This window comes from Neomonachus schauinslandi, chromosome 14 (genome assembly GCF_002201575.2).
Source record: "Neomonachus schauinslandi chromosome 14, ASM220157v2, whole genome shotgun sequence".
Classification (NCBI taxonomy): domain Eukaryota; kingdom Metazoa; phylum Chordata; class Mammalia; order Carnivora; family Phocidae; genus Neomonachus; species Neomonachus schauinslandi.
In genome coordinates this window covers 8,728,138-8,755,523 of record NC_058416.1, presented here as the reverse complement: position 1 = coordinate 8,755,523, position 27,386 = coordinate 8,728,138, and the positions used below count along the sequence as shown (strand labels likewise).

Sequence of the window (27,386 nt, the reverse complement as noted above, 5' to 3'; positions counted from 1 at the left end):
TATCATGTATCTGTACTTTTAGAAGCTCATTATTCTGATATACACCCCAAATTGAGATCTGCTGCTGTAAAATATTAGATCTCAGAGCAGGGTTGGGAGGACCATTGAGAGCCTCAAAACCAATTGTGATCATTCATTTTATGTTACAGATCAACTTTACTCATCACTGAGTACCCAGATATTTGATCAGACATTGTTTTAGGTGTGTCTCTGAGGGTGTTTCTGGATGAGATTAACATTTGGATCAGTAGCAGATTGCTCTTCCTAATGTGGGTGGGCCTCATCTAATCAGCCGAAGGCATGAATAGAACAAAAAGGCTGACCCTCCTGCAACTAAGAGGGAACTCCATCTGCCTGACTGTCTTCCAGCTAGGACATCAGTTTTTTTTTTATTTCAGACTTGAACTGAAACATCAGCTCTTCCTGGGTCTCAAGCCTGTGGGACTCAGACTGGACCTCTACCATGGGCTCTTCTGGTCCTCATGTCTTTAACTTGGACTGGAACTTTCACCACTGGCTCTCCGTGGTCTCTTCAGCTTGCCAACTGCAGAAACTGGGAATTGTCAGCCTCCATAAATCATGTGAGCCAATTCCTCATGATAAGTACCTTTATGGGAAAAAAAAAAATAAAATGTAAAAATAAATGGAAAGATTTTAATGTAATATAAAATAAAATAAGAATGATATATATCTTCTATTTGTTTCTCTGATGAACCCTGACTAATATACCAGCCTCACTGAAAAACCCATAGCTTAACCAGATCTACTCACTGCAAGTCCTGGTTTCTTTCCATCTGATGATCTGATACTTGTAACTGAAACAGTTACATGTATTCCTAGTTAGTAACATAAATTATGAAATGGAATGTATACATTCCTTATTTTTCATATTGACTGGTAGATTGACTTAAAAATAATTTCTTTGTGTATTGTAGAGAAAATACTGTGCTAAAAGAAAGATACTTGTTACTTGGTGATTTAGTGTTTTGAACTACATACACTCCTTTCAGTTCTACAAAGGAGAAGGAGCATGGTTCCTTCTCTGCAAAGGCCGCTGTACAGATAAGCTGAAGAAGTTTCAGCTCCATGCCCCTGACATGGACCCCTTCTAGGACCTAGCAAGCCATCCTAGCAAGATGTAAATATGTTCATATATTTTTGTGTAATTTGCAAAAATAAAATAATTGAGACTTATTTAAACCTCTACCTCTTTCCACTCTGAATTTGCCCCCAACACTCTTGTCCTCTTCAATCTTGGACACGAAGTAGCTGTGGAAATATTTGGGGTCTTACCAAGTTGAAATTGAATTGAGGATACATACAGTTTATATATGGTGGAATATATTTTTGGATGTGTTTGTTATGTATACCTAGTTAGTATGGAAGTTCTCACCTCTCAGAAACATACTTGATACTTTTAAATGAAAAAAAAAAGAAAATCATATAAAAGATAAATTTTAGGATACCTGTATTTGTGGGGTACAAGTTTGAAAAAGTGAATATTCACAACAGCAAATAGGCTTGTGTGTTATCCTGTGAGCTTATTTATCCAAACTTATTTCACAAAAAACTGACCAACTATTCTGGAAGAAAGACTAAACCCTCTTTATTAAAAATGATGTTACACAGTGACTGTCATAATAAAAGTTGATGACAGTGTATACAGTCAAAAGTCTATGAAAAATTTTTAGTTGTTATTTAGTAGTTATTCCTAGAGCTTTATATTGTTTTTCAGGATTTTATGATATATTATGGTATATGTCAGCTTTCCAAAATTTGTGAATGTTGTTTCCTCATTCTAAATAACTGTTTACTTTTATTCCTAATTGTGCTTTGTCCCCAGTTGAAAAAAAAAAAAAAATCAGCCTCTATAAAATCTGAATTTACTCATGTTCCTCTGCTTTCCCTTAGCTCAACCTCCAAAATTCCAGCAGATGGCTTTCTTCTGCATAGTGTGATTTCCTGGTGTCCACACTATTATTTTATTACTTATTATAAGTGCCTGCTTGCTTTTTATCTCCTCACCTAGAGAACAATCACCTTCAGGACCAAGACACCTTCCACTACCTGAGTCTGACTCAGTGAGAAGCGGTCAAAAGACACTTGCAATGGACTTAATGAGGGTGGGTAAATGTTTTAGGGCAAGGAAAGGAGAGTTGCTGGAGGATTCCAACCCCTTGCTTTTGGCCTATTTTCCATTGTTCTGGCTCCCCCTCCCCCGCCACTGTATAGAGATGGCTTTTGCTGATTCTACATATAGTACTGTTTACACAAAAAGACACAATATCCCAAAGAAGAAAAGTGGATTGTCAGCTATTTGGTCATGGGAAGGGTTTGCACAGGTCAGGCTCTTATCTCCAAAGATTTCAAAAATGCCATATGTTAGGGGAGAGGAGGAATGCATTAACCAACTTCAAGTCACCAAATGAGTGAAAAATTATATAAGATGGAATGTTTCCAAGAGTAACTTATTTACATAAAAAGGAAACAGCATTGTATGCATTTTAGACTTAAATCATAAGTTTAAGTTCTATTTTAATATTGACAGTTTGGGAAGTATCAAATTCACTTTGAACCACAATTTCAGTGTTAAGTAATTAAATACACAGAGAAGTGAGTGAGTAGGCTTTTTAATTCTTCCTCAGATAGGGATGCCAATGAGACAAATTAAGAGGTGGAAGCTCATTTTGTGCTTCAGGTAGTTTCATTAAGAATGCTCCTAACAGAAGCTCTTTGCGTTTTAAAATTAAAGGAGAAGCCATAATTGCTGTGATTCTTTCAAGGAAGTAATCTTTGCTCTTTACATATTTTTAACAGCTTTATTGCAATATAATTCACAGACTGTACAACTCATCCACTTAAAGAATACAGTTCAGTACCAGTGTATTCACAGAGTTGTGTAACCATCACCACAATCAACTTTAAAACATTTCATCAGTCCAAAAAAGAAACCTCTGTCCATTAGCATGGCCCTCCAACCACCACAGCTTTAGGTAATCACTAATCCAATTGAACACTATAGATTTGCCAATTCTGGGCATTTCATATAAATGAAATTTTGACTGGCTTCTTCCACTTTATGTTGGTTTTTGAATACAGTTATGTAATTTGCTATCTCAGCCACTATTCCTGCACAACTCAATAAAGACATAAACATTATGCTGATCTTTTTTATGGAAACCTCATTTAGAAAAAAATTATTAGGAGGTCTAATTATCCAAAATACACAAAGAACTCTTAAAATTCGACAGTAAGAACACAAACAACCTGATTTAAAAATGGGCCAAGAACTTAGACACTTTACTAAAGAAGATATACAGATGGCAAATAAACATATGGGAAGATGCTCCACATCCTCTATCATGAGGAAAATGAAAATTAAAACAACAGTAAGATACCACTGCACACCTAGGAAAATGACCAAAATCGGGAACACTGACAACACCAAATGCTGACAAGGATGAGGAGCAACAGGAACTCTCATTCATTGCTGGCGGGAAAGCAGTATGGTAAATACAGTTAGCAATGCTGGCCTGTATATTTACAAGTTGCTGTAAGAATAGGGCTTTAGTATTTCCCCAAGAACAACAATAACGGCAATTTGATAATTGTAGGAGGTGAAGGGTGTGTCAACAAACTTCATTGTGGCAAACATTTCACAATGTATGAGTGTCAAATCATCCCACTGTACACCTTAAACTTACACAGTGTTGTATGTCAATTGTGTCTAAACTGGACAGCACTTTTTTAAAAAGACCTTTATGGGAGTCTGGGTAGTGCAGTCGGTTAAGTGTTAGACTCTTGGTTTTGGCTCAGGTCGTGATCTCAGGGTCGTGAGATCAAGCTGTGCATTGGGCTCGCACTCAGCGTGGAGCCTGCTTAAGTTTCTCTCTCCCTGTGCCCCCGCCCCCCGCACCATTCTTCCCCTCTCTTCTCTCTCAGAAAAATCAATCTCTTTAAAAAAAAAAAAAAGATCTTTAAAGGACATTTGAATAGTTATAAATGATGGGGGAAAAAAGACTTTTTCTTCATTACTGGCTTTGAGCAATTTGATTTGGATCTGTGTTGATATAATCTTTATATATTTTTCCACTTGAGTTTGTGGAATTTCTTGAATCTGTGTATCTAGGCTTTTATTAAATTTGGAAAATTTTTGATCATTTTTTAAAATATTTGTCCCCAACCCTTTCTCAGGGACTCCAATTACATCAAGCCACTTGAAGTTCTCTTGGAGCTTGCTAATTAGCACCCATGTAGTCCTGTTGTGGTGGGCTAATGGAAATATACTGGAGGGCTTTGAGAGAGGAAATTTGGTTAGTGGGCTATATCCAGCACCTTGATCATTCCTGAGGGTTCAGATGGTCTTCTCTATGATTAGGTTATCGGTATTTGCTAAATAGCACAATGGAAGTTAGGCCTCTACCCTCCCATAGAGATTGGGCAAAAGAGTGCTATCTCCTTCATGGGTACATTTCGTAATAGATGGTTCCCAGCTCCTAGAGAAAGACATGCCTGGATTAGGAAGCTGGCAGAAGGCTGGGAGAAGATTTATACCTCAAAGAAGTAGAGCAGGAATTTACAATTGCCAGGTGTTTTCTTTCTTTCTTTCTCTTTCTTTCTTTCTTTCTTTCTTTCTTTCTTTCTTTCTTTCTTTCTTCTTTCTTTCTTTCTTTCTTTTTTCAGGTGTTGTTTTCAAAAGAAACACTAAAAAAATGAAAAGTAAAGACCATGTCATCACAAATAAAACTGTCTAAAGTTTAATCAAGCTGAGGGGAACGTTAAGGCCCTCTTGGTCATTTTTAATTCTATCATTTTTACTATTTCTGTGCAAGTTGCAATTGAATGATTTTGCTCCTCATTATGGGTCATCAGTTCCTATTTGTTTGCAAGACATGTAATTTTTGATTGGACTCCTGTCGTTAGGCATTTTACCTTGTTGAATGGGTGCTGAATATTTTTAGATTTAAAAAAATATTTTTGAGCTTTTTTCTGTGACCTAGTTTCATTACTTGGAGACATTTTTATCTTTTTTGTCATGAAGCTTTTAAGCCTGGTTAGGTGAGAGCAGAGTAGCATTTAGTCTATGGTTATTTTTTCTACTGAGTCCAGAGGCAAAACCATTCTGAGTACTTCACCTAATGGGTGGTGAATTGTGAGATTTATCTCTGGTAGTTGGAAATAAGAATTATTATTACTGGCCTTATTTCATTTGTAGGGATTATTTCTTTTAATCCTTTTGGGGGTAAGTTTCCTCAAAATTATGCTCTGGTCACCACCCTGGTGAATACTTGGTAGACCTCCAGAGTTCTCCCTCTGCTTAGGACCCTTTTGGAACTCTTGCCCACATTAAGCCTCAACCCGCTTCGTTCCCAGCTTCACCTCAACTCAGGGAGGCCACCTTGCTTTTCCTTCCTAATCTATGAGCTGAAAATTCCCTCCAGGCAGTAAATGAGCAATTTTGGGCTATTTTTCTTTGTTTTCCATTTCTTAGGAATTGCCTGTTAATTGGTGTTTTTACAATAGTTGTTTGCTCTGTTTTTCTTGCTATTTTAGTGGTTTCGTGTTGGCAGATTTGGTTTCTGCTACTCTATCCTGATCTGCAGTCACTATTGTTTTGACCATATATTAGAAGTATGTTCCATCCTGTTTCCCTTACATATGGCCTTTGAAAAAAGCAGTTAGTTTTTATTTAGAATGTGTTTTACATATGCTTTGTGAGTGTTTTGGTTAGTCATGATGACTTGTTTTAAAATAATAATGTCTGTATTAAATATATTTTCTTCTTTTCTGGATTAAAAAAAAGTACAAAAGTTATTACCTTCTTTTAGGTAACATCTTATTTTTTTACGTAATTTCTAACCTTTTAATCATTCTTCCTTTTGCTAATTTATCAAGAGACATATAATTTCAGTCTCTCACTTTCATATAGTATTCACCCTGGAAAATTACACCGAATAAAATCTAGCTTACTCCTTTTCTGAAAAGCAAAGTAATTTGAAGCCTAGAAGTCTGATTGTCCAAGGTCAGAGAAGAGCTTTAGTAGGACCAGATCTAGAACACAACCTTCCTGATGTTTTTCTAGTATCCTTTTGACTACTCTGCTGTTACCCTTTTATAAAAATGCTAGAAATTTTATTGGGAGTCTGTGACTAAGAAGTACAATTTTTGCTGTTCTTGTTGTGATTTAGTACCTGAAATTGTTAGAAATGGGTAAATCAAAAGTTAAGAGGGAAAAAAAGCAATACCTTTAGATGCAACATGGAATAAAGGGAAGAGATTGATTTCCCTGTTCATCAATCATTGTGCAAAATAACTTCTTTCTATTGATAAAACAAGTTCGTATAAACATCTCTTGACAAACATCCACACAAAGAACTGCACCTCATTGTACTCTTTTATTAGATGTTTTATCTAAAATATATACTAGTTAACTTCTTGATGAAATACAAATTAAATTTCTCAGATGAACATTCTCTTCAAGTCATGATTAATCCTCCATTGACCAGTGTGATATTCTTTGATAACCTTGTGGATAAATCTGTTAAGAATAATAAATTATTCTTTGGGACTCTAATTGGCTTTCCCCTGGCCTTTGAGTTATTCTGTGGACAGAAATCAGCTATCAGTAAAATGTATAACCTTGGATTATTGAAGCGAGTACTGAGCCTGCACTTTAATGCAATTGGGAGAGTCAGGTAATATTACAGAATAGTGGTATTCAAAATGAATACTTTCCAATGGACACAATTGAAATGTGTTATTTTTCATACTCTTGATTTATAATCTTATGACTTGATTTAACTCTTGGATGAACTACCGTTCGTATTCATCTGCACCCTCACGACCACATATAGAAGAAAAAAGTCACCTCCTGTAACATGTATATTACATAGTTTCTATATGAAAATCTAATGTCTTTAATAGATACAGGTTCTGGACCTGAATTACTAACAGAAAAAAGATTGTAGATTAGTAGATCCTGTACTTTAAGATAAGCCAGAGTTGGGCAACTTTCCAAGTATGCTCATGCACAGGGGTAAGAGATTTGACAAGCCGAGGAACTGTTATTTTTTAAGCTTTTTACTATAGAAAATCTCAACTATATACAAAAACAGAAATAATACTATCATGAACCCCAGTTTTTCCATCAGCTATATTTAATAATGATTATCTCTTGCTAATCATTTTTACCCATACCAAATCCATCCGCATTACAACTATGTATTATTCTATCTGGACCTATTTCTATATATCTCAAAACATAAGGACTCTTGTTAAACATAGCAATACCATTTTGAAACCTAAAAAATTAACAATAATTTGCTAATATCAAATATTTGGTGTTCAAATTTCCAATTTTCTAAGAAATGTCAATTTTATTTTCACAGTTTACTTATTTGAATCAAAAATCAAATAAAGCTTAGGCATTTTAATTGAATGTCTTTTTAAGTGCACTTTAATATGTAGGTGTTTTTTTGTGCAACTTTTTCTTTTTTTTTCCTTCTTATAATTTGCTTATTTTTTAAAAAATAAGTTATTTATCTTTTAGGATTCTATTCTGGATTCTGTAGATTGCATTTATACATTATATGGTTTAATATGTTACTCTGTCTTCTGTATTTCCTATTAAATGTTAGTTGGATCAGGAGGTATGATTTGATTCAGTTTCAAGACTGTCTCCTAGATAACATGTTCTTCATTAGAAAGCACATGGTATTCATTTGTTTCTTTGTGGTGCTGATAGACTGATGCTCATTCCATTAATTAAGAGTTGCAAAATTGTGATATTCTAATTATATTATTTCTTTTGAAGTTATTATTTGGAACTTTTTTTAAGATTTTATTTATTTTTTTGACCCAGAGAGAATGAGCACAAGCAGGGGAAGCGGCAGGCAGAGGGAATGGGAGAAGCAGGCTCCCCGCTGAGCAGAGAGCCTGATGTGGGGCTCCATCCCAGGACCCTGGGATCATGACCTGAGCAGAGGGCAGACACCTAGCCAGCTGAGCCCCCCAGGTATCCCTATTTGGAACATTTAAATAAAAAAACTTCCTCTCTGGGGCACCTGGCTGACTCAGTTGGTAGAGTGTGCAACTCTTGATCTTGGGGTTGTGAGTTCAAGTGCCACATTGGGTGTAGAGATTACTTAAAAATAAAAAAATATATATTTTTTTTAAGAAAAGAACTTCCTCTCATACAATATTTTGTTCATTTAGACATAGTTGGGTTACAAGGTAGATTACTTTCCCCTTTCTTTACCAATTTACAAAATAATGAATTGGATCACTAGTATTGCCCAGTATTAAATTAGGTTTTTAAAGTATTATTATAAATTCATGAATTTAAACTTATTGGATGTTTTTTATAGTACCTGTACTTATCATCCTTAATGATATTCAAAAGGTAGCATATATAGAGAGCAAAACTTGTTTTTATATTAGCAACTGAGAATATTTGATGAAATCCCAGTAATCTTTTATAGTTTACTTACTCTATGGCAAGGCAAGATATATACTTAATGGCATGACTCATCTTCAAAGACTCCTGGTTCTTAGAACAGGAAATATCTTAACACCGCAGTCTGTGTATGGATGAGTGCATTGCTGTAGTGAAGGGCACTATTTCAGGCAATTTTAGTAGAAAAAAATGGAAAATTTATAAATATGTTACATCCTTGTCACTCTGCTCAGTCAGTTTCTGTTATCCTTTTTAATATTTTATCTTGATTACTTCCGGATTTTTAGCATCTTATTTCTTTTTACCTTATCTCTTAAGACATTATCTGTTGCATTTACTTGCTCTTATGTTCCTTAGAGCTTATTCTGAAATACTTTTTCTTTTCTTTCTAATTCTTTTCCTAGTACTATAACATTTCTGAGTTTCTCTAATTCCTGGGTGTGTTGCTCTTTCATATTATATATAATTTTATTATTTTTGTTTAGGTCACAGTGAAAACTTTGACTCTTGTTTTCTTTTTCTCTAGTGGCTATGTATTTCTAGAATTTTCTCATTATCTATAGCATACTTTAATTGTAAGAGCATCATTCTGCTCATTCTTTTGTCGTTATAATAACATTACACATGATTCAACTATGATCCTTTTCTGTTACTCATTCTTACATAGATTTAGGTTTTTTTGTACTTACAATAGAAAGAGAGTGGATGAAGAAGTGTTTTCTAGCTTCACCTAGAGCTCACTACTCAGTATTTGTGTAAAGTGCCCTAAATTTATGACTTTGTCTTGTCCTTTCCAAAAAAAAAAAAAACTGTTCCTTAACTGATTTATCTGGATCACTCTGCCTTTATTTCCACTTTTCCTTTCATATTGATTCTATTCTCAGCATTTCCCGCTTTAGTTCATTCAGGTTTTTTTTTTTTTTTAAGATTTCATTTATTTATTTGGGAGAGAGAGAGAGCAGGGGCAGAGAGAGAGGGAGAGAGAGAATCTCAAGTGGACTCAATGCTGAATAGGGAACCCAGTGCGGGGCTCAATCCCATGACCCTGAGATCATGACCTGAGCTGAAATCAAGAGTCAGGCCACTTAACTGACTGAGCCACCCAGGTGCCCCTAGGATGTGTTTTTAAAGGAAGTTTTGTCTGTTTGTTTTTGAGAGCATACAGGATATAGATTGTTGCACTTCGGACTTCAGTGTGAGCCTCTTGCACTCACTCACCAATTAGAATGTGTAAAACTCCCTTAGTTTCATCTACTGTTTTCACATTGACCTGACACACTTTAGGGGAGGTGTGCTGTCAATTTTGGGGTTCTCCTGTTCTCAGGGAATGTTGCTTCCATTTAATTTTCTCAAACAGATGCTGCTACTCTGCAGTTCTTGAAGCTGAGTGGATTGTCTTAACACACCTGTATCTTAGGGTTTGTAGGGAAAATTTGTTACCTCATTTTGCTGTAGGCCTCCATAGGTTTTAATTTTGTTATTGTCATTGCTGCCTGTTTTCATGGAGAGGTTTGCAGACCCTAAAAGGACTACCACCACCACACCACTGCCATCTTCCCACAGGTCCCCACGGGATAGTTATATGGATTTCAACTTCAGATTCCCAACCTTTCATATGTGGTCTTCAAAAATCCATTTGCCTAAAGAACTTTGTACTTTTCAAGTGAGTTCTCTTTTCCCACATTACCCTCCATCCACTTCTCATGAAAGTCATGCTTATCTCCCAACCCAAATGTGATTTTAGAACATTTTACCAGAGTGGGGAAAATGCAGGAGTACCAAATATAGAGATATTTTGAAATATTGGTGTTGAGAAACCAACTAATCAATGGATCACAAAACCTTTGTCATTGCAAGTCATTTGTGATTTTCTTTTCCACAGAAATACTGGAATAGGACCTAATAGGTTGGTCAGTTTATAGATAATAAAAAATTAATTTTGATATAAGATCAAAAGTGGCTTTGTCACTTAAAAGATATTAAAAAACAACACAAGTAATCCCTTTGCTATAACAAAACATCTTCCATTTCTATTAACATGTGATCAACTTTCTTAGTGCCTACGTTTAAAAAAAGAATATAGAAAACTGATGATAATTCTTATTTCATTCTATCAATAAGTAATTTCATCCATGGATACACAAGCTAATTGAAAAAATGTATCTCTCCATCTCATTAAGAAATGCATTTCCAGTAAATGATTAGTTTATATTTAATAATTACTTATCACAATATGTGCTATCTTGTCTTGTTTTTAAGCAACCATGTACCCATAATAATTGTAGAGATAATTCAATCCAAAGAAACGTTTTAACATTTGGAACCTTACAGTCGCAATATATACATACATATTTTATATATGCATTTTTATTGCATTTTATTGAGTAGAAACATTTTCAAGTATAAACATGTTATAGTATGATGATCTGGGCAAGGTAGAATAGAAATAAAAATTCAAGAAATTAATGCAAATTTTTGAATAGATGATAGTGTCACATTTCTGTGATTTTTAGATGTTAAGATTCAGTAAGATGTGATGCAACCATTTTATTTAAAATATTTAACATTCAGCAGAAGTTTCATTTTTTGAATCTAAATAAATACACTATTTAGTCAAATCTTTTAAAAAAGTAAAGGATACACCAGCATGAGAGCAAAACAGTTTAAACACCACTAAGATTAGTTATTTAGTATTTTTATTTTGACTTGAGAATAGAAGAAAATTTGCTTTAATCATAGTTAAACATTGTTTTGTGTCTTTACAACCATTCTTTAAGGTTGAGGGAGGAAATTAGGTAAAGTTTAGTTTAAATAATTTTGGCTAAAATTTTTGTAGCTATGATAAATTTTGGAGGCTTCTCCGTGCACTTAGAGTTAATTAAAATTACTTGGAACCTTAACCTTGTTGTTAGCTATCCCTGGGTCCACTGCATTTTGAGTCACTTTCTATTTGGGCACATTTCCTCCTTACTTTCCTCACCTTTCATAAGAGTATGGTATAGCCACCAGAACCTGCCTAACTGCTAACACCTTGGCCTTAGACTCCATACTATTTTATATTCAATACTTATTCCAAGAGGCAAATTATACATTTATGCATCAACATGAAGACAATGGGAAGAGCCGTTGCAGTGTGTCAACGAGCATCAGTTTGATTACATTACCAAAAAAATGACTCAACTTTCAGTGTGAAGAAGAGATTTTGGGGGTACAGCTATTGAGGAAACTTCTATGAATTGGCCATGGTAATCCAGAAAGAAATAATCAGGTGTCCTAGGTTTGTTTGGGGGATATGGAGAGTTGAGAAATATACAAATGAAAGAAATTGTGATGCTTGGTGATTCAGTGAATGTTGGAAATGCATGGGGATGCTAGGGGGTTAGAGAGAAGGAGAAGTTACGGATTTCTGACCTTATCTATGGGGTTGCCTTTCACCAAAGAGGGAATATCATGAAGAAAAGAAACCTGAGAGGAAATGACAATGTATTCAATACTGAGTATACTGAGCTTGAGGTAGGAATGTTTTGTGGTATTTGGGATTTATGAGTGCAAGAAAGAAATGTGAACAATGAACAGTGAGATGATGGTGGAAGTCATGGGAGTAAATGGGATCCCCCAGTGTTGGTATATTGAAAGAAACAAAAGACAGTTTGGAGGATTAGGACCAAGTAAGGCAGACAGAGAAAGGGAAACTGCAAAGAAAGAAGATCTTTCTTCTCATGAACCAGAAGAAAAGAGTGCTTGAACAAAGGCACTGTTAACAATAATCAATTTCTGCCAAGGATTCAAGTTAAGGACAAGGTTGAATATTGTGTGTTGGGAAGTATTGGGAATGGGTGTAGCAAAAGCCAATGGAGGAATGAGTTAGAGGGGAACATGGGGAAAACGTGAATGTAAGCAGTCTTCCAAGGCACTTGAAAGTAAGAGAAAACAGAGCTGGAGTGGAAACTCCAAAACCAGAAAAGAGGTTGGGGGTGGGGCAAGAGAGAGAGAGAGAAAGGGAGAGGATCTTCTACACTTGGTCTCTCAAACTTCGCTTTCCAACCTAAATGGAAACTATAAGCAACTAAATGTTGATGACGGAGAAACCAAGAGATCTTGAAAATCCAGGAGAGGAAAAATTCTATTTTTTTTTTTATTATGTTAGTCACCATACAGTTCATCATTAGTTTTTGATGTAGTGTTCCATGATTCATTGTTTGTGTATAACACCCAGTACTCCATGCAATACGTGCCCTCCTTAATACCCATCACTGGGCTAACCCATCCCCCCTACCCCCCCCCACAAAACCCTCAGTTTGTTTCTCAGAGTCCATAATCTCTCATGGTTCATCTCCCCCTCCAATTCCCCCCCTTCATTTTTCCCTTCCTTCTCCTAATGTCCTCCATGCTATTCCTTAATTCCACAAATAAGTGAAGCCAGGAGAGGAACAATTCTTAGATGAGTTTAGCCAAGTACCCCAAAGGTACCAAATCCTGACTGCAAATGGAATGATTAGTGTTTGACTCTAGGAAGGGTATTTAAGTTCTTTAACAAGAGGAAAAAAGGAAAGATTTGTATAGATGCATGAAAATTTGTAGATTGCATTACAAGAAGTTGAAGATCTTTCCTATGTATAGCTTTTCTGCTTTTCCATGAATGAAGCTGCAAGATCATTTGTTGAGAGTTATGGGAGAAATTATGGGTTTGGTGTTGTATTATTAATAATATTGACGTAAATATTGAACACAATATTTCACAAAGGCCAGATCTTTGGGATAAGCAATAAACTACCTAATCATTTTAGATTATTTTGAAGGATAAAATGTGAGGCAAAATCAAAATAACAGGGTGTGTTAGATTAGATTATATTTTTGTGCCATTTTTGAAATGAAATTTTCCTTTCGTACTTGATCTGAGTAAGAAAATATTTTTATTTGTAAATTACACAATATTTTTGTTTTCCAGAATCATCTTCAAAAAGATTTTCCACTCCATGCTAATTTGAATGTAGGAGAATGAATATTTACATATAGTGTTACTAATTTTCCAGAAGCAAATTATGGCAAATATTTCTGAAGTCAGAGATGTGACAAGTTGCCTGGTTTAACCTTTCACAAATACTGCAGTATGAAAAGAGGAATTTTAAAGAGGAATTTTGGAATTATGATGCAATTTCAGAAAAAAAAAAGTCTTATAGAGACTATACTTAAATAACTATTAAATAAAAGGACCTGAACTTGGAAAATGCTTTCTAATGCTGACTCATTCACTTCCTCAGGTACCTTCTATTTCTGTCACTTTCAATTTAAGTAATGTGATATATCACCTGTGGATGACTTTCATAATTCTGCTAAATGAATAATCTTTAATATCTACACATCTACAGCTTTCAACTTTTCAGCTGCTAATTAGATTTTAGTTATAACTCCATTAATCTGAATCTGAGGTTGAATAGGGTAAGTGGCAAAATTAAGGTGATTTTGAGTCCAAAGTATAATTTTAAAATGATCAAAATAACTCCAGTTTTCATAGGGAAAATTATAGTTGTTTTATTAATTTGGCCATCAGGTTTTTTTTTCCTGTTATATTGTTTCAGTTGCCTTCACTGTACAATATTTCATTTACTGTTTTTATTTTATTTTTTGCTGTTTCCTGCCTGGAGTGTATAGGAACAGTGAGGAGGCCAGAGTGACTGATAGAATAAGGGGTAGGAGTAGAAGAAGAACATTGAAGGGTTCCGGGACCAGGCAGATGATAAGGACTTTGACTTATACTCTGAATGGATTGGGAGGCCACTGGAAATATTTGAGCAGCAGAGTTACGTGATTTGAATTACTTTGAAAGTGCTTTATTTGACTGCTCTTTTGGGAAAGGGACTACAGAGCTACACGGAGAAGCAGAAATTATGGCAGCTATTAAAATAACTGATGTGAGAGACCATGGTGGTATTTGATCAGGGCAGTAGTAGTCAGAGGTAGAGAAGTGGTTGGATTTATTATATATTTTGAAAGCAAAACTGAATTATTTTGATTTTAGTTTGGATATGATATGTCAGAGAAAGAAAGGAGTTAAAAATAAATCCAGTATCTTTGGCCTGATCAAAGGGAAGGATAGAGTTGGTACTTACTGAAATGGCAAAGACTGGCAGAGAAACTGGTTTAGGGGAGTTCTTCATTTGTCTTTGTAATGTGTTAAGTTTGGGATACCTATAGAAGTGACAAGTAGGATGTTGGGTCTGAAGGTCAAAGGAGACCTACAGGATGGAACTAGACATTTGGAGATTGTCAGAATTTTGACTAGTATGCACTGCTGTGGGTGCACATCAGCTGTCCAAAGGAGTGAATGCATCAAGCGAACAGGTCCAAGAACTGAGCTTCGAGACACTTCAGCCTCTGACTCTATTTTCCAATGTTTTTAGCAAACTTTTCTAAAGGAAGGGATTACTAGACACATTTTAAAATGTTTCTTTTATTCTTTGAAATTTTGAAATTGTTCTGTCCTTAATTTATGAGTGCAATATATATTCATTTTTTCCAAACATAATGATTATATTTTTAATAACATTTTCTTTCATATCTTAAAATATACCATTCATCTGTCTTTTTTTTTTCTATCAGACATTGTGTTTTTGAATCTTGGCTATTTTATTCATGTTCTTGGTTTCTTCATATGTCCAGAGATCCTTGATTTTCCACTGTCAGTGAAAAATGAAAATGGAATTACTTTAGGTAATTGGTGTGAATTTCCCATACTGTTATGTATGAAAATTTATTTTCCTGCCTCCTCTCTCCTTTGAGTGGTAACGTTGATTGCAGTCCTCTTGACAGTGAGAAAGCTTATTGATTGATCTGATTCCCTGAGAATTAATGGTCACGATTTCAGAAGTTAAACTAAGGGCATTGAATTACCAGAATGAGTTGGATTTTACTTTGGTGAACTCAAACCAAAACCTGATGCTTTGATTGCTTTGATTTTATCCTTGCAATTCATTATTTTCTCTGGCAAAGTGACTTTATTTTATTTTAGCCAGAGATGAATGCCACATTGTGTCTTTACATCAAAGTGGGGTGAAACATGCATAGACAGACTTTGGCTGAACCCCATGGTATTGTGTCCTGTTCCACACTTGCCTTCCATGGTGCGTTTTCCATGTTACTACCTCTGAACAAGGAGCCTCTCTGTACTTGGCATATCAGCCCCCTACCACCATTGTAGTTCATTTCTAGCATGTGGCTATAAGCTTTTTGCCTTCCAGTAAGCTATACGATGGCTTTTATCTTTATAAGTATAGATGTAGCTAGCTGCTGGTTTATGACTAAGAACTCAGGTAATGAATTTGGCAAGAACATCCTTAAAATGTGCTTCTTCCGGTTACTAGCTTTGTGAATTTGGGGAAGTTACTTAAGCCTAGCAAAAATACGGCTTATTTTCCTTTAAGGTAAAGATAGTACCTAACACAGGATTACCCTACCTTTAACTAAGGAAATACGTATCAAGTCCAGTTCCTAGAGACTAGTGCATACTTAATATTACTATTAACAATGGTAATGTTATGAGTAATAATTTTTAATGATAAATAGGTAGTATAATGTTTGCTTTTATTTTCTAATTTATTGTGGGATTACTTACAAATTATATAAATTCTGAAAATATTTACCTACTTATTTTAGGGGAAAATATAAGTTAACAAAACAAACATGTGTATGTATTACACATTGTATAGGGTTTATCAAAATTTGTGTTTCTGCTGAAAACTATAAGAACAGCTAGGGGGAAAAATTACTGTGCATTTCCAGTATTTTTCTCACATTCCTATGTTTCTTTTTGTAGACTATTTTTTAGAGCAGTTTTAGATTCACAGCAAAATTGAGTGGAAGATACATACGTTTCCCGTATGCTCCCTGTCTCCACTTAAGCACACCCTTCTCTGTTATCGGTGTCCTCCGCCATGGTGGTACATTTGTTACAAATGATGAACCTACATTGACACATCACTGTCCATAGTTTACTTTAGCGTGTACTCTTGGTGTTGTGCATTCTCTGGGTTTAGACAAATGTATAATGACATGTATCCACCAGTGATATACCAAATAGTTTCACTGCCCTAAAAATCTCTGTGCTCCACCTATTCATCTCTTCCTCCCTGCAGCCCTGAAAACCACTGATTTTATATTGTCTCCATGGTTTTGCCTTTTCCAGGATGTCACATAATTAAAATTATACAGTTAATAGCCTTTTCAGATTGGCTTCTTTCACTTAGTAATATATATTTAAGTTTCCTCCATGTCTTTTCTTGGCTTTTTAGTGCTGAATAATATTCCATTATCTGGATATGCCATAGTTTATTTATCCTGTTTTCCTGCTAATTTATTGGCATCTTTAACAAACATATTTTTACCAGTTCTAGCATTGTATAGATGTATTTTTCCATTGCCCAAGTTTGCCTCTGTTATAATCTATATACTCCTTAGACTTCATAAAAAATAGACATTAAATAGGATTACAAAGGGTCCTGTATTACAGATATTCAAGACTGTAAGATCAGTATTAATTGGGGCACCTGGGTGGCTCAGTCGTTAAGCGTCTGCCTTTGGCTCAGGTCATGGTCCCAGGGTCCTGGGATCGAGCCCCGCATCGGGCTCCCTGCTCAGCAGGGAGTCTGCTTCTCCCTCTGCCTCTCCCCCTGCTTGTGTTCCCTCTCTCGCTGTGTCTCTCTCTGTCAAATAAATAAATAAAATCTTTAAAAAAAAAAAAAGATCAGTATTAATTGGATTTGTTTAGAATCCAGTTGTTCAATTTCCAGGATTCTTTGTGGTAACCAAATTTTGCCCAATTTTTTCAATTGATGAGTTTGAATTTATGGAAATTTGCTGATTTGTTTTCTAATAACCGAGAATTTTTCCAATATAAGAAATAAATGGTTTAACTACATTAATTACCACAGCAACAATAAAACCTGCCAGAATCCACATAAAAAACAAACGAACAAAAAACTAAACTAAACTAAAAGCAAAACGAAAGACTAATGTGGATTATCCTGGAAGCCAGCCTTTGTAGCATCATGTGATTATAATTTTAACCTTTTTTTTTTTTTTCAGTTTAACATTATTCCTGGTCAGCCTGAAAATGAAATGGAAGAACTATCAGGAGATATAAAGGAAGAATCAAAATCTCAAAACAGCAAGGATAGACTGATCTACCAGTTAAGAGCTGAGGTAAGATATTGGATAAAGATTATAATGCCAAAACATACCTGAAGATTATTAAGTGATATACTATTTTAAGAAGTATAACGGAAGCATCGTTGGTTACTTTATGAAGAAGGATGCTACTGAAAATCAAAAATAATATAATCAGTTTATATATGACTTAAAATGCTATGGGATGATACTGACTCATCACTAGATCGGAATTATCTGACTGTTATAAAGACAAAATATTTGATGAAAACACCACCCTATAGCCAATACAGTTCTAACTGTGAGTAAATACTTACTAAAGGTTCAGTCGTCTGCTGGATCTAATGTGTTAAGTTATCGTAAGGACCAATGACTTACAAATGTGTAACATGCAGTTTCTGATGGAATTAACACGGCTGTTGGCAGCTAGCAACAGTGAGAGACAAGGCCGGGTGACCTCACTCTTGTGAGTTAATTCATTTCTTAGGTATGGCACGTAAAATGGTGGGAACATTTATTTTCAACACTTCTACCGCAATCACCACCAGAAGAATTTTCACAGATTGTAAATTCTGTTTTCTCTGTCATGTTAATAAAGGGGGAATTATTGTTCTTATAGATAGAGGATTGAATTATTTGCACTGCATAGAAAATAATGTTAGTACCCTAAAAGTGGGAAATCATAAATTACTTATTTTGTATCATAATTCTGGAAGAATGTCTTGGATACCCATGTATAGGAACAATTCAGGAAATACAGGCTGGGAGGAAGGATATTTGTATTAGATGGTTCCTTCTTTATAAAGATCTGTAAAGACTGAACTCACACCATAGTATATTTTTATATCAGAAGAACATAGTGCAGTGGAAAATGCATAAATCATAGATTTTGGAGCCAGAAGCAGCTCCATTACTGATTACTTTATTCTGGTCAACTCCTTATGCCTCTCTGTCTCAGTTTACAGATTGATTGAAATAATGGAAGTAAGAATAATAAAAGTCATCACATGGGATTTTTGAAAAGGTCACACATTGCAAGGGAAAACTTGTCAGAGGCAGCATGCCTTGATTTGGGGAGTTCCACTAAGTTGTTAAGGAGAAATAGCTCTTCCTGATTGCATCAGCGCTGTTCCTTGCCCCCTCTTCCACGAGTCACGTGAAGAAAGGGGTGGTGGGTGAGGAAAGGCATATGGAGAGATCCGTGAAGAGAAAGGCTGATGTTTGTTTCAACAAAACAATTCTTCCTACTAGTTAGGTCAAAAGGGAAAATAGTGGTTTGTGTGATGGCTCTTTTCTAAAAGGAATCAAACCGTCAGGAGAGGCGCCACCTTTTCTTGGTCCTGAGATCTGAGAACATCTTACATTAAGCTTTGCACATCATGTATAAAAGCTTCCCTAGCAGTGAGAGGTAAAAACAGAGAAAGACACATCTGGATATTTATTATAACTCTCCTGAAAAGCCGAGGACATGATCTTAATCATCATTTTTAGATGCACTGGGAGCCATAGCAACATAGGATCGCTGAAGTACAATTTTTTAGTTTGATTTAGTAAAAAGTTCAGAGACTCATTTATTAATTATGTGGCCTTGCATTACGTGTTTCATATCGATACAGCTCAACTGTGTTTCTTAGATTAGGATTCAAACCTTTAATCCACCAAAAGGTAATCTCCCACAAGACACTCAAGTACTATGATATATGATTTTATGATTTAAAAATTCTTAATAGAGCACTGAAAGCTGAAAGCAAATGAAAGACATGAATTGGCTATGTCTTACTATGTGCACGTAAGTGGTATATTCAATTGAATTACATTTCAGAAAGAAAGCTTTGTTCAAAAGAAAACAAATAAAATATTAACTAAAATATTGAGATTCTTATGAGCTTGTGTGTGTGTGTGTGTGTGTGTGTGTGTGTGTGTGAGATATATGAGCATATATGTGTCCATTTCAGTTTTAAATTAGGATAGAAGCTATTTTCTTTCCTTAGAAAAGAAAACAGGGGCGCCTGGGTGGCTCAGTTGGTTAAGCGACTGCCTTCGGCTCAGGTCATGATCCTGGAGTCCCTGGATTGAGTCCCGCATCGGGCTCCCTGCTCGGCAGGGAGTCTGCTTCTCCCTCTGACCCTCCCCCCTCTCATGTGCTTGCTCTCTCTCATTCTCTCTCAAATAAATAAATAAAAAAAATCTTAAAAAAAAAAAAAGAAGACAAATAATCACTCTGTGTTGCCATTATTTTTTTACACTGGCTATGTTTAGGTCTCTAAAATCATATCATAATGTGTAATATGTTTTCATAAAAGCCATTGTGTGATTGTACCATACTTTAATTCAAGTATAACCTATTTTTAAGTATCAGGTTTTTGGAGTGCCTGGGTGGGTCAGTCAGTTAAGTGTTTGCCTTCGGCTCAGGTCATGATCCCAAGGTCCTGGGATTGAGCCCCATCTGAGACTCCCTGCTCAGAGGGGAGTCTGCTTCTCCCTTTCTCTCTGCCGCTCCCCCCCTCGATTCTGCTCTCTCTCTCTCAAATAAATAAAATCTTAAAAAAATAAAAAATAAAAATAGGTTTTTTTTAAGATATATAATCAATATTGCAGTTTGTATGTACACGTTCATCTTTGGACATTTAAAATGGCTTAGAGTAAATTCCTAGTATGGCTTGTCAAGAGAATGTTTATTGTTTAAATCTTTTATATACATTGCCAAATTGTCCTTTAGAAAAATTGTATCAATTTACATTCTCACTTACCTGAAGTGCACACACATTCTCATTTCATTATTCTATAGCCAACAGTATATATTATTATTTTTAATATTTCTGTAACTGATAGACAAAAAGGTAATTTTAATTTATATTTTACTTACCTAAACATAAATTTCTAGTTGTTTGCTCGTTTTTACAGATGTAATGTCTATTATAATAGCTACCATTTACTGATAACTTCAAATATGTCACATTTGTAGTGCTGGGCCATTAAAATATAAGATCTCATTTAATATCAACGCTCTTATGCTCTATATATTCTTTTTTAATTTTGTTTTTGTTTTTATTAAGTTTTTTATTTTAGTTCCAGTATAGTTAACATACTTCTTTTTATTACTTTTTTTGTTTTATGATCTATATATATTTTTGTCTACTTTTAAAGGAAAGAGCCTTAGAGAATTTACCTCGCTCTAGGTTACAAAATAACCTCAAACATTGTTAAAATAATTTCTTATGTATGTTGTCATTTAGTTCCAGTTTTTCAGAGGAGCACACTCAGACTCAGATTGCCAGCAAGTTAGGCCACTTACCAAGGCCACCCAGCTCATGAGTTTGAATCCAGAAATCAAATGGGGCCAGCAGTGAGTCTTTGACATTGCTGACCTGGTCTATCACCTTGAGAGTTTAATGAAGAAATGTAGCAAATTTCCAACAATATTGCTTGAATTGGAAAAAACAGTATTTTAATATCAAACATCACAATTTTTTTAACATTGATGATCCCCATTTATGATAGGCAACTTTTAAACTTTTACTAATACTTACCAATTCCATAATAGTATTGTTTTCACTTGACCAGTGTATTCACCCTATTTCTTAATCTGCTTTTTTTTTTTTTTTCCAGAAGTAAGCTTCTCATTGTAGAAATTTGGTCAAAGAAATTTGAAATGCAACATTGACAGAAAGGCCCCAGAGTATTTACATAATTGGGTCTTCTGGCCCATGTTTGAAGAGGTGGATTCTCTGAGCACCAAGTCGCTGGGTGAATGGATAGGTCTCAGTATATGCATATGTGTAACACATACATTTCATCTGTTCTCCATATTTAAGACCAAGGCCCTTCAAATTGGAAATGAAAAGTTTGTTTAGAATGGAAATTAACTGGCATTCTGAGTCAAGAAATCATTACTTCTTTCTACAGTCTGGTTGCTGCTTGAAAGCAAGCCCATAATCAGGAAACACTCCTTTTACATTTTTTTTTTAGGCCAACATTTTTGGTATACACATTAATCCAAGGGAGAATAACTGTTTTATCCTGTATTGTTCTAAAAAACATATTGCCAACATTTCAGTTTCAAACTTTTAGGAATTTTGATTTCTTTTTTTTAGAAAGAAACATGAGTAAAAATCTAGGTGATTTTTTTTAAAGATTTTATTTATTCATTTGAGACAGAGATACAGAGAGAGAGAGAGCATGAGCAGGGGGAGAGGCAAAGGGAGAGGGAGAAGCAGGCTCCCTGCTGAGCCAGGAGCCCAATGTGGGGCTCGATCCCAGGACCCTGGGATCATGACCCAAGCTGAAGGCAGACGCTTGACCATCTGAGCCACCCAGGTACCCCAGGAATTTTGATTTCTTATTTTCTTATTTCTTATTTGTGGATTGTTCTTTTCTCACCTATCCACACATTTACATCCTATTTCTTTTGCACTTTAGAAAGATGAAGTCAGCATACTTTTCCCTATTTAGCCCAATAAGTACAACTAAAAACTCTGAAGATATATTCTGGTCCCTTATTTTACATCTCCCTTTCTGATATTAGTGAATTATCCACAGTAGCTCTTGCTTAGTGTTCTGCTGTTGACACATAGTGTCTCTGATACTTCATTAAGGTTAAAATCTTTCCACGTGGTACCAAACAAACTCTTAAAATTATTTTTCTTCCTAATCCTAATTGAATGCAGTGTAATATAAATTGAAGGGACCAAATATATTCATTTGTTTTTATCTCTCTCTCTTTTAGAATGTCTTATTTTTTAAAAAAGATTTTATTTATTTATTTTGAGAGAGAGCGAGAGCTTGAATGGGGAGAGGGACAAAGGGAGAGGGAGAGAGAGAATCTCAAGCGGACTCCACACTGAGCAGAGAGCCCCATGCAGGCCCCATCTCATGACCCTGAGATCACAACCTGAGCTAAAACCAAGAGTTGGATGCTTAACTGACTGAGCCACCCAGGTGCCTCTAGAATAAATATCATTATTTATTCACTTTTAAAATGCTGCTTCCTAATTGAGAAAAAAAGGCCCAGATGGGTAACATATTAAATTTAACTAGTGATTATATAAGTAGCCCTCTTTATTTTGCTTATGCAAGATAAAACATAAACATTTTGTACCATAAATTTTTCATACACAGATGTTATATTATTGATCAGGGTTTCAAAGGAAAATTTTCTCAATGTGAACATCAAGCAGAGTCTCTGTTCTCTCTGCATAGGCACAATGAAATAATAGTGAAGTAGAAAACAAGATAACAAAATAAATAGTTCCCATGCTCATCCATTCATTATCTTATTCATTTACCAACAAGTACTTATCAGCCATCTCCAGTGTGCTTGGCACTGGGATTAAGCACTAAGGGTCTGAGAGAGTGATGGACATAGTGATGGCCACGGTGGGAAACAAATCAACACCCCAGACAGTTAAGTACGGTGTGTTCTGTATGTCGGTAGGTGAAGTATAGTGACCTGTGTAAGTACATAGAAGCTTTAGGCGGATGTCCAGAATGAGATATGCAGTAGGAATGGCAGCTAGCCGAGTAAAGAGCGCAGGTGGGAAGGGGTTATCAGGTGAGACAGTGAAAGACTCCAGTATTAGCAGGACATAATGTGATAAAAAGGGTGATCTGATCTGTAAAAGACTTAGACCATTTCTTTTGAGTAGAGGAATATGTTGAAACATTTTTTATAATATTGACTATTAACATTGAAGCAAAAAATTCCTCCTTTCCCTCTTAATAAATATCAGGAATTATACTGATTTGGGAAAATATTTTGATCACTAGAAGAGTAACTGTCGTAGTCTAATGGAGCAATTCATCACCAGATTTTTTGTGGCAAGGTGGGGGAAAATACAGAGGGCAGAAAAATGTTTTTGTTCTATGTTAAAAAAAAAAGGAAAAAAATATTTTCAAGGTGCTTTCTTAAATTCTAATTCAAACTTTAATTCTGTATATTTTATGTGGTACCTACTGTGCTAGGATCTAGTAATTCAGTGGTGTGTGATATAGAAATGGACCTGCCTTCAGAGAACTGCCTTCAGTGAGGGATGTAGGATTCTTCATACATTATAGCTAAGTGCATGCTTTCAGCTGTATGGAAGCTATATAGCAGATCTGCACGATGCTGGGGGAGTTGACCTAGTTATAAATTTTAAATGAAGAGATGCCTGGGATTTTATTTATTGACAGGGTTAAATAGTATTATCTTTGACTGGAAGGGAGTTGTATAATTAGAAATCCAATGCCATCATAATTTAATTTTCTGAGATCGCCACAAAAGATGTTAATCTAAATTGATTTAAATCTCTTGTAACTCATACCTCTGACTGACTTTACACGTTGTAGCAAAGTGAGTTAGATTACTGAGAATACTCTAAATGTATCAGAAATAATCACATAATTTTGAAACAGGATATTGATGGTTGCAAGCAAGTTAATTTAGAAGTCTGTTAGTGATATGGATTTAAGCATTCTGGCACATTTTGGGTTTATATTGACAAAGTTCTGGAAACAGAATCTCTAAAGAGATATTGTATCTGAGTAAGCCATTAGAGAAAAATAATATTCTGGGCAAACTGAAAATTAAACTGTCACACATGGATATGCATTCTGGTTTTTTTTTTAGACAGATAAAAGTCTAAATAATCTAATTATCCAAGACCAAAACTGTCATTTGTCTTGCATTTACAGAAAACTGATAAATATAAAAATTGAATAACAGATGAAAGTCTGTGATGATTTACCCAGGAAGTATTAGGTGCCTTAAATATAGATTTTTTTTTTTCAAAAAAGGTTTAGAATTATGTAGGGCAGGCTGAAGAATTTAAAACTCCTTTGTGCAAATACCCCATCCGCAGTAGTTTTTCCTGGTGGCCAGGCAGTTCAGAAAGCTTTTTAGCTAAATTTGATTGATGATTTAATTACAATCTGAGATTTTTTTCTTACCCATAAGTTCCTTATTGTATTCTATTGGATAGAAAGCAGTCTGTGTGGGAATAGAAGAGAGACTGCATTAATAAAACTGCCAACCCCCCGTCACCTAGTGCTTTCTTGATGACGTGCCTACAGCTTCCAATCTGATGCCCTCCAGGTCGTGTCCTCTTTGGGGTGTATACACATATATTTGAGACTTTTCTGGGCCCTTTGGCCCATCATTTCTGTACATTTCTTTCAACATCCAGCTTACTGCTTTCCATAAGGGCAGCAAGTGGGCTTGGCAAATTCATATTGGCATGCTTATTTACATCATATAATCTTATCCATTATTACTCTCAATGCTTCAAATTCAAAACTGTTTTACTAAGACTGCTAGAGTATAGTTGCATGTAACAAGGATTCAAATCTCTAATAAAGAGAAATATTCTATTTTAGATTAGTGGTATTTGATTTAGAACTTTCCCATTATCATCCTCAAAATGTTTCCCTTAGAAAAGATTAAGAGTCTCTTTATGGTTTGTCTCCCTCTCTGTTTTCCTCTTCTTTCATTTTTCCCTCCCTTCCCCTGTGATCCCCTCACTGATATGAGGAATCTCAAATTCCTCATATCAGTGAGATCATATGATACTTGTCTTTCTCTGAATGACTTATTTCGCTTAGCATAATAGCCTCTAGTTCCATCCACGTCGTTGCAAATGGCAAGATTTCATTTTTTTGATGGCTGCATAATAGTCCATGTTATATATATAAACCACCTCTTCTTTATCCATTCATCTGTTGATGGACATCTAGGCTCTTTCCATAGTTTGGCTGTTGTAGACATTGCTGCTATAAACATTGGGGTACACGTGCCCTGTCGGATCACTACATTTGTATCTTTGGGGTAAATACCCAGTAGTGCAATTGCTGGGTCGTAGGGTAGCTCTATTCTCAACTTTTTGGGAAACTTCCATGCTGTTTTCCAGAGTGGCTGCACCAGCTTGCATTCCCACCAAAACTGTAGCAGGGTTTCCCTTTCTCCGCATCCTCACCAACATCTGTCGTTTCCTGACTTGTTAATTTTAGCCATTATGACTGGTGTGAGGTGGTATCTCATTGAGGTTTTGATTTGGACTTCCCTGATGCTGAGTGATGTTGAGCACTTTTTTATGTGTCTGTTGGCCATTTGGATGTCTTCTTTGCAGAAATGTCTGGTCATGTCTTCTGCCCATTTCTTGATTGGATTATTTTTTCTTTGGGTGTTGAGTTTGATAAGTTCTTTATAGATGGTGGATACTAGCCCTTTATCTGATTTGTCATTTGCAAATATCTTCACCCATTCTGTTGTTGTCTTTTGGTTTTGTTGACTGTTTCTTTTGCTGTGCAAAAGCTTTTTATCTTGGTGAAGTCCCAATAGTTCATTTTTGCCCTTACTTCCCTTGCCTTCGCGATGTTTCTAGGAAGAAGTTGCTGCGGCTGAGGTCGAAGAGGTTGCTGCCTGTGTTCTCCTCAAGGATTTTGATGGATTCCTCTCTCACATTTAGGTCTTTCTTGCATCCATTTTGAGTCTATTTTTGTCTGTCGTGTAAGGAAATGGTCCAGTTTCATTCTTTTGCATGTGACTGTCTAATTTTCCCAACACCATTTGTTGAAGAGACTGTCTTTTTTCCATTGGACATTCTTTCCTGCTTTGTCGAAGATGAGTTGACCATAGAGTTGAGGGTCCATTTCTGGGCTCTCTATTCTGTTCCATTGATCTGTGTCTGTTTTTGTGCCAGTACCATACTGTTTTGATGATGACAGCTTTGTAATAGAGCTTGAAGTCTGGAATTGTGATGCCACCAGCATTGCTTTTCTTTTTCAACATTCCTCTGGCTATTCGGGGTCTTTTCTGGTTGGTTCCTTACAAATTTTAGGATTATTTGTTTCATTTCTTTGAGAAGCTGATGGTATTTTGATAGGGATTGCATTAAATGTGTAGATTGCTCTAGGTAGCATTGACATTTTCACAATATTTGTTCTTCCAATCCATGAGCATGGAACGTTTTTCCATTTCTTTGTGTCTTCCTCAATTTCTTTCATTAGTATTCTGTAGTTTTCTGAGTACAGATTCTTTGCCTCTTTGGTTAGATTTATTCTTAGGTATCTTATGGTTTTGGGTGCAAAATTTCTCTTTCTTCTGTCTTGTTGTTGGTGTATAGAAATGCCACTGATTTCTGTGCACTGATTTTATATCCTGCCACTTTACTGAATTCTGTATGAGTTCCAGCAGTTTTGGGGTGAAATCTTTTGGGTTTTCCACATAAAGTATCATATCATCTGCAAAAAGTGAGTTTCACTTCTTCTTTGCTGATTTGGATGCCTTTTACTTCTTTTTGTTGTCTGATTGCTGTGGCTAGGACTTCCAATACTATGTTGAATAGCAGTGGTGATAGTGGACATCCCTGCTGTGTTCCTGACCTTAGGGGGAAAGCTCTCAGTTTTTCCCCATTGAGAATGATATTCGTTGTGGGTTTTTCATAGATGGCTTTTATGATATTGAGGTATGTACCCTCTATCCCTACACTGTGAAGAGTTTTAATCAAGAAAGGATGCTGTACTTTGTCAAATGCTTTTTCTGCATCTGTTGACAGGATCATATGGTTCTTGTTCTTTCTTTTATTAATGTATTGTATCACATTGATTTGTGGATGTTGAACCAACCTTGCAGCCCAGGAATAAATTCCACTTGGTGGTGGTGAATAATCCTTTTAGTGTACTGTTGGATCCTACTGGCTAGTATTTTGGTGAGAATTTTTGCATCCATGTTCATCAGGGATATTGGTCTGTAGTTCTCCTTTTTGATGGGGTCTTTGGTTTTGGCATCAAGGTG

At 35.5% G+C, this 27,386-nt stretch overlaps 1 protein-coding gene across 1 annotated transcript in view; it reads left to right on the top strand.

Moving 5' to 3' along the window:
• The window catches only part of CCDC102B (coiled-coil domain containing 102B), a 192,316-nt gene that overhangs the window by 25,205 nt on the left and 139,725 nt on the right, over nucleotides 1-27,386 (top strand). Inside the window, 1 exon segment of the mRNA XM_021686250.1 lies at nucleotides 17,537-17,653. Within this exon segment, the coding sequence (XP_021541925.1) occupies nucleotides 17,537-17,653 (117 nt within the window).